Source organism: Arachis hypogaea, chromosome 17 (assembly GCF_003086295.3).
Source record: "Arachis hypogaea cultivar Tifrunner chromosome 17, arahy.Tifrunner.gnm2.J5K5, whole genome shotgun sequence".
Classification (NCBI taxonomy): Eukaryota; Viridiplantae; Streptophyta; class Magnoliopsida; order Fabales; family Fabaceae; genus Arachis; species Arachis hypogaea.
The window spans coordinates 3641012-3649724 of NC_092052.1; the positions used below are offsets into that span (position 1 = coordinate 3641012).

At 30.2% G+C, this 8713-nt stretch overlaps 1 protein-coding gene across 3 annotated transcripts in view; it reads right to left on the minus strand.

The window, feature by feature from the left end:
* Positions 1-1615: 1615 nt before the first annotated feature.
* LOC112762609 (UPF0481 protein At3g47200) overlaps positions 1616-8713 on the minus strand; it is a 10484-nt gene continuing 3386 nt past the window's right edge. Inside the window, exons 2-3 of one of the 3 annotated variants that reach the window (XM_029294365.2) lie at positions 3434-3580; positions 1616-3085 (exon numbers count right to left, since the gene is read on the minus strand). In XM_029294365.2, the coding sequence (XP_029150198.1) occupies positions 1807-3081 (1275 nt within the window). In that variant the 5' untranslated portion in view covers positions 3082-3085; positions 3434-3580 and the 3' untranslated portion in view covers positions 1616-1806. Of the gene's footprint in view, positions 3086-3433; positions 3607-8713 lie in introns of all 3 variants that reach the window. The other 2 variants (XM_072222182.1, XM_025808484.3) reach the window with 2 other exon arrangements.

Genomic DNA, 8713 nt, shown 5'->3' on the forward strand with positions numbered 1-8713 from the left:
TTATTTTCAATTTGTATTTATATTTAGTATATATTTTATATTGATAACTGACTTTGGTGGTTGATTTTAGTGTAACCTTTTATTTTTACATTCTTATGGGGGAAACCTTCGTCTTTGTCCTTATGATTATTTATTTCTTTACCTTTATAAACTACTACTATATTATTAGTTAATGCTAGCTACTAGTAGAAAAGACTAAAAGATATTTTTTGGAAGATAATATAATATAATATAGTAAGACAAACTCACCTTGCGGCCTTTCTATGTGTAAGAGTCTTGCCTGCCTTTGACTCAGTGCCCTACAGCCCTACACAACACAGCAACAATTGAACTTTCTGTCACAAATCATTATTTTATGTGGTTTGAAACTTTGAATAATAAGCACTTCCAATCAAAACAAGACATTGTATGACATGGAAGGAATAGGAAAGACAACCTTACCGAAAACAAGTCGTGTTAGATGACAACAATTCCAAATAAATGGCAATAGATATAGTGATGAAGCTGGGAAAAGAAGCTGATCTTGGCTACATAACAAAGGTAAAGTATATCAATTTTTCTTTTTGGATGCTGCTTTATATTTATTTTTTTTTGTTAGAATATAATTAGGATCAATTAGGATCAATTAGTATATCGGAATATTTATTATAGAATATTACGTTTTTATTATTACAATTCTCTTAGCATCTATAAATACCCTTCTATATTGTATCATTCCATACAACTTGAATAAACAACTTGATTACACTCAATAATACACAAATCCTTCCTCCAGTTTAGTTTCTTATTTCTAACATTTTTCATGCTCAAAGGCAAGTATCACCGAGATTATGAAATAAGAAACACATTTATACAAGATTGGAAGGAAAAGTCTAAGGGCCAACAATTTTGTTAAATTCTATCCAGCATATGAAAAGTGAGTCATTGGATGAAAACTCACACCAATCTCACACCATTAAAATCATCATTGATAACTATTTGATGGCTACAAATAACAAAAGTTGTTGGCCCCTAGCATTGCTCTTTTTTTTGTTTTGCGTTACAAGATTGATGGTTGAGATTTGACGACTAGAATCTAAGTTTTAATACCAAAAAAAAAAAGAGTTTTTGTATTATTATTCATTTATTTTAAAGTGTTTCTATACATTTCAACTTCTGTCTTTGCACCATATTCTTTATTCCTCAAACACATTGTTTTTTGCACACGATGAAGGACAAAGCTGCTGCTGTTAGAACTTAAATCATCCTCACTAAGTTGAAAATAAAACCAATATAATTATCTTCTCTTAAAATTATGTGTATCTCTTCCAGATATGCTAATCTCTATTACCCTATGTCATGTTGGTTAGTATTTCTTTTTAATCACTCTTGCTAGTTTGTATCATTTCTAGCTTTTAATTTGTACCTTGAGGAAAATCATGGCTATATATATGACATTGTGTTTTTGTCGGATGATGATTTTTATTGATTCACCAAAAGTTTACTCTACAAATGCACATTAAATCATTAATCTTTATTTTACTATTGAAATTTAAAAGTATCCCTCACTTTTTTTAAGATAAGACATGATGTTTGAATACTAATTTCGAAATAAAGAGGTGTAAATAATGCAAAGAAAACAACAATAACAAAATATCATATTCAAACTTAGAGGTCTTCAATAATTACATAACATAGTAACCCTTACATGATATATGGACTACATATATTCATAACAAACATTTTAGTTCTTCCAAAATACAAACAGTCTACCATATTATAATCATCCAGTCACAACACAAACATTAATCTAGCTAGCACTAGTATCTAGTGTACCACTTGGAGGATAGAAAATACTGTCTGAATAACAGTGAGAATAAGCAGAAAAATTCCAGCAATTGAAGCTACTGTCTTCCATGGAGTGTTGCAATAGTCGCGCCTCAAAGTTGCGACTTTTTGGTTGCAAGGGTGGCGACAGAAAGCATTCAACTCTTTGAAAATACGGATATATTGCACATTAAAATCTGGATTTATAACCCGCAGTGCAAGACCATTGAACATTTCAGCCACTGCATTGCTACTACCTAACCAATTCTGAATGATTCCCTTCTTAATGAGCAAATCTACATCTTTTTCTGTGTTGATAAGCAAATCCAAGGCTACAATATAGTCAGCGAGGTAAGATTCCTTCATACAGTGGCATTGCTCAAAAGCTATCAAATTTCTCAAAATAGCTTCAGTAAAGGCTGTCACGCTAATAGATGGGACTCTCAAACAATGACCTGAAAGTTCCAAATCTAGCATGCATTGGCTATTTTTGTTTACCTTAAACTTCACTCCTGCTTCACTCAACTCAGTGGCAGTATAAATGTTGGCGAACTCTGCTTCTCTTAAGCATCCAGAGAAGCCAGAGGATGCTAATAGAAACTTTCTTGATAGATCTATGAAATGAGCTATTCCAGTATCGTTGGATAATAGCCTAAGAACATCACCGGAAATGATACTATCAGGAACGATGATACTATAAGGAACAATATAAAAAAGAGAGAGCGCTAGTAATGGAAATGGAGGAGAATCAAGAGCTAGGTTATAAAGCATCTCAAGAACAAAGAAAGGGACTTGATTCTCAAGCAACAACAAATCATATGCTATAGGACCCCTTAAATTTAGTGGCAGAATAATGGCATCACGATCTGTCCACCCAAAATGGAACTTGAGTAAGAACTCTAATATGAAGCAGCAATCCACCAATATCACCATAACATGTTCTTCCTCAGTAAGCTTGATGTTATCTGAGTAACAACCACGAACCATTGGTTCGAGCTCTTGCACACAACTAACAAGACTTTCCAAGTTGTTTGTCATAGATCTTTCAATGAATTGTCTACAAAATATTCTTTTCAGCTCCTCCATGTTTAGCAAATATTGATCCCCATGGTGAAAAGGACCAATTGAAACAACCTTTGGAGTGTATGCATCTTCATTTAATTTGCGAATCTCATGGGACACCCTGTAGATGCAGCATTTCTCTGTAAATCGAGGTTGTGCTGCCTCCAACATTGCTTTAATCTTGATTGCAACATCAGGATTCGGATTTGCCATCTACCTATGTAAATAGTATACAAAGGAAACATCTTGATTATAATATATGTTGTCTTTCTTATGTCTTAAATTAAGTAAATAAGTGTTAAATTATTATCACCAATATCTATTCTTGCATTCTTATGCTGAAAAACTTAATCTTTGTCTGATCTTTGTCATTATCTATTTCTTCATCTTTATAACTATTTATGTATTAGTTAATGTTACCAAAAAGAAAAAGAAAATTACAATTCACTAGTCCGCTTAAAGCAAGTATTTAGGTCTTAAATCCAGCCTTGTGCATGTAATTCATTGGCCAACGACAAACCCTTAAATAAAACTCAAATTCACAACAAATTAGTTTTTAATTTACCGAGTTGGAGATATCGTGAAAAAAAAATCGTCGTCGTCATCTTTGGCGGCGTGAGCGTCCATCATTCTTGGTCTGTGCTGCACTGCTCTGTGTTGTTCGTGCATTTACTCTGCTCTGCTCCGTGGCCTCCGTCGCGCTCCCTCTGCTCTGCTCATAGTAAATGGAGGTTTGTTCTTGAAAATGTAGCTAATTTAGTTCCTGAATATGATTATGAACTTCTAGTACCTACTTAACAATGTGCGATAATTCGAGGACTAAATTATAAGCAATGTTAATTTTCAAAGTTGTTTTATGTAATCTTACTTGGCCAGGGGCATTTGTGCAATGGCTACAGCAAAGCAGATATCAAAGAAGAGTATGGAATTATTTTCAACTTCAAATTTCTAATTGTTATACTTTGATCATTATTTTGTTAAAGGAATTTTGGATTTTGACTTTTGTTAGTGCCATTTGTACTGCATATTTTTAGTTATATATTCATGTTAGAGCTCGATTATATAATTGTCAAGCCTATACCAAACTTAGTTAGAAATGGTCTTGAAGCTGCATTTTCTTTTTTTTTATATTGAGCCAAAAGAAGTATGAGAAGGTACTAAGGAAGTACTTTTCTAAGGAGAAAGGATCAATAATCAATATAGATCCGATTGACAATTCACTTGTTATTGTTGTCAAGGCATCTTTTAATTTGTTTTCGTCCAAAATTAAGTGTCTTTTAAGTTATGTTTGATAAGTGTTTAGAGATAGACTAAAAAAAGATAAAATAAAAATGTGTTGAGATGAAAGAGAAAATTTGTGTTAAATACAATTTTTATTTATTTTCTTAAATTTTGGTAAAAAAAACACATATTCTTAAATAAAAATTATAATATTTATGAATAATCTCTTAATTTTGGATCACTCTTTAATTATATACGTATAAAGTATGTTAGGAATTCTTGAAGAAGATTGCTCCCACTTGGATGAATGTTTCCCTAACAAGGAAGAAGGATCGTGAAACAGATAAAACTTTTGGATGGGTGTTTGAAATGTAATAATTGTCTTTTTCTAGAATTAGGTTCAATTTTTTTTAATGGATTTTCCCCTGTCATGAATTAGATTATCTTAATTAGATTGAATAACATAAATGACATAACTTTATAGTTTTCTATGGTGTATTATAATATAATAAAGACATAAATTATATTCCATGAATCCACACAAATATAAAATATTACATGATCATAATAAATACTTAATGATGAAAATTGAATTTTATATATACTTATCACTATTATTTTTGTTTCATTTTATCCATTCATTTTTTTTATGTTCTTAAGATAAGGTATTTTAAAAGTAAAAAAAAAAGTACTTTTGGTACAATTTGTATATAAATAAGCAAAATAATGATAGTGACAAAATAAAAAAGATTATAGAAATATCTTTCATGTCGTAGAATCATTGAATAGGGATTATAGGAATATCTTTCATTGAATATTTATAGTTTCACCAAATTTTCAATTAAGTCTCTATACTTTTTTCTTTTCAGTTGGGTCCCTAAGAGTATATAAGTAATTTCACAATTCACTGACATTTTTTTGACGTTTAACTTAACAGGGATTAAATTAAAAAATATATATATAGAGACCCAATTAAAAAAAATATAAAGATTTAATTAAAAATTCGGTAAAATTATAAAGACCTGCAGAATAATTACACCTTTAAACATCTATATGCCAAACTTGAAGGGAAATAATAGAATTAATAGTTAGTATTAGAATGATATTTATTTACTAAGTTATGTTAGGTGTATAATTAATAGATTAATTAGATCACTACTTATGCATTCATATATACCAACATCAAATTCAATGAGAAGTAAGTAATTTATTTTTTTCAAAATTAAGTACAATAATAATAATAATAATTAATTTTTAATTTATATTTTATATTAATAATAATTAATTTTGATAACTAATTATAATATACACATAACATAATTTTATATATATATATATATATATATATATATATATATATATATATATATATATATATATATATATATATATATATATATATATATATATATATATGAAAAAAAAGTTTACCAAGCATGGTCTTGAGCATGTGCATGCTTGTGAGATATATTGTTTAATTTATGTTGGACAAAAATGTAAGGTCAAGGGTATATTAAAAGATAATAAAATTGTACACTTAATAAATAAATCATATTATGTATATAATAAAAATTACTCGTTAAGTTAGTCACTTGTATATAAATATTTTTAGAGTAATCTAATTATTTAAATTAAATTATGATAAATTTTATTCAATTTATTTTAAAATAAAAAATAAGTTATTCCTTGTGATATTAATTATGACTTTTTTTAGAGAAAGTATGGAGAGTCAATAAATTTAATGTATAATGTATTCAATAGAAATAAGATTGAAATTAATATCAAATGATAATAAAGTTAATTAATTTTTAATGATTTTCAATTTGAAATTCAAAGCAAATAAGGATTTGCAACAGTTACGTACACCGCAAAAACAGCCTCCTTCTCCCTCATGTGATGTGGCTTCCTTCTCGTCTAGTCTCTTCTCTTTTCACCGGTGAAAGTTCTGCCAGCAACATCAACCGCTGTCGCCAGAGAACCGAACAATGCCGCCCTGCGCCCCACCAACCTCGACTCCGATGGCGACCATTTGCTGGACTTTCAGGATTTCATGAAGCTCATGACTATCAACAACGATGATGATCTCAGAAAAGCTTTTGAGAATGTTCATGTGGCATGTGGGAGAAGGAGAACATGGAGGTTTCATCGTCATCGTCAGGTATCACCCAGAAGGGTTTGCAATGGATGCTGCAGTGACTTGGTCTTGAAAGCTCATATGATGACTGCGTTGCCACGATTGCTGCATTTGACACTGATCCTAATTAATGATTTTTTCGTCTTACATTATCACTGGATGTTCAATTCACTAGGTATGTAGATGATTATTTTAATTCTTAATTGGATGGTTATTTTGCTCGATTCAGTTTAAGTGTATATAATTAAGGTTTAATTATTCTGTTGGTCCTTATAGTTTCGCGAAATTTTCGATTAGGTCCCTATAATTTTTTTTTAATTGGGTCCCTACACTTTTTTTTTTCCTTTTATTTAGGTCCCTATACCAATTCTTTTTTTTTTAGTTGCGTCCCTATAAAATTAAGCCAATTACTAAAAGAAAAAGAAAAAAAGTATAGGAATCTAATTAAAAATTTTACGAAACTATAGGGACCCATAGAGTAATTAAACCTATAATTAACAAATACTAGATGATCATTTCACTAGGTAGTCGGATGATTATTTTAATAACTACATGGATAATTGTTTGATGGCCGATGAGAGAGCTTCTAACGCCAGAGTGGTGGAATGATTGATGAGGATGGGGTAGAACACGGTTTGGGAGGGAGGGGGAAGGTATTTGGGTAAATTCCATTGATAAATTAGCTAAGGTTGAAATGATTAATTTTTTAAAATAACTGGTTAGATTTTTTTTTGTGTATTGAACCAAATTTAAAACCTATTATACACATTATTAAGATTGCTCATTGTCTTCCTAGCGAAGTTCCTTTTCTTATTCATATGTTAGTGTTAGTAGTGATCATGATCAAGATTATTATAATAACAAGTAGATTGTGAATTCCAAAAATTTAGTGATAATAATTCTAGTGATATAAGATTGTGTTTTGTCCCACATCACCATCATCGTTATTAAGTGGTTATAAATATATTAGGAGGTATAACAATGACGTACAAAGTGTTTGATTCTCACGGATAAAGATTTCTTTCAAGTTGTGTTCTTTAGAGTTATGCTTTTATTGTAAAATTGTATTTGTCTCCACATTAAAAAAAAATACCTATTTTAATAGTATATATTATTATTTATTAAAATAAAAAATATATTAAATATTTTATATAATAAAAAAGTTATTAAAAATAGTTTAAAATTAATTTATATTTTAATATCAAATATCATTACAATATTATAATATCAAATATTTTATTGGGCCAACTACCCAATTAATTTTGATGATTTTGTTTTAAGTGATGCAGGCTAAAATTCAATAATGCAACAATCCAAATAAATAAAAATTTGAAGATTTCATAGTATGCTACACTTACAAATAAAGCCCAAATTAATTTAGAACGAAGAAATATAGTTGCAGCAGCCAAATATAATGGAAATTAAACCAAAAACAAAAAGGATTATAAAACACTAAAAGCCCAAAAGTGTTAAGCAAAGAAATTACTTGGGCTGAAAAAAAAAAGAAAGCCAACACAAACCCAAGATGACTCCATTCAAGCTGAAACCTTCCAATGCACCTCACTAGTTTGCTTAGGTCAGAACCACAGAGAAAAAGAAAGAGAAAGCTTAATCAAAGAAAGCAAAGGTCTAATCACCCAAATCAAATCCATCTAAGCTAAGTCAGAAGTTAGAGGTGATTTATTTCTATTTGCATGCATGTTAATTTCTTCACTCCTTCTCTAACTTTCTGCAATACCATTTTTGGTTAAATGAAGAAAGAAGTTTTTGATCCCTGTTGCTGTAAATCAATGGTTCACAAAGTTTCTTGGAACCAAAGCATATTATTAATGGTTCGGATTTGGGTTTACCACTGAACAACTTTCTCTTTGCTACTCAAATGTCTTCGATCAAGCAAAAAGGGTCGGACTCAAATTCCTAATTTAGGGATTAATTGAAAATAGTGAAATGGTGAGTTGGTGAAGCACACAGCTCCAGAGTTGACCTAGGAGAGAGCAACTCAACAACATGCAATGAGATACAAAAGGAGTTGGTTTATCATTCAGAAGCTAAGGAGAGATAACCAGTGTTTTGAGGTTTATGTTATGAGAAGAGTTCTCTGAAGAAGTTCATCAACTTGGACAGTGCTTCCTAGTCAAATGAGCATTCCGCCAGAATGAAGAACTAAATCAGAGGCAAGCAAATCTGGTTTATCACATAGCAAAGAGGCTGTTGAAGCATCAATCTCCTTCATGTTTTACAGATTGTAATTTTCTTTTCAATGTTTATCTTTCTATAATTTCTTGAGGTAAAAGGTAAAATGAGAGAGCTAAAGTAAAAGTCTAAGAATGAAAAGAGGCAGAGAGAAACACTTGAGTGAAAAGTCTAGAGTGATTTTAGATTTTTTTAGGTTGATTTTGCATCTTGTATCTTGTACCAAGGAGATATCCATTCCTTAGTTGGGTTAGCACTAAGAGTGAAGAGTTAGATATTAGCATAGCCAAGTCAAGT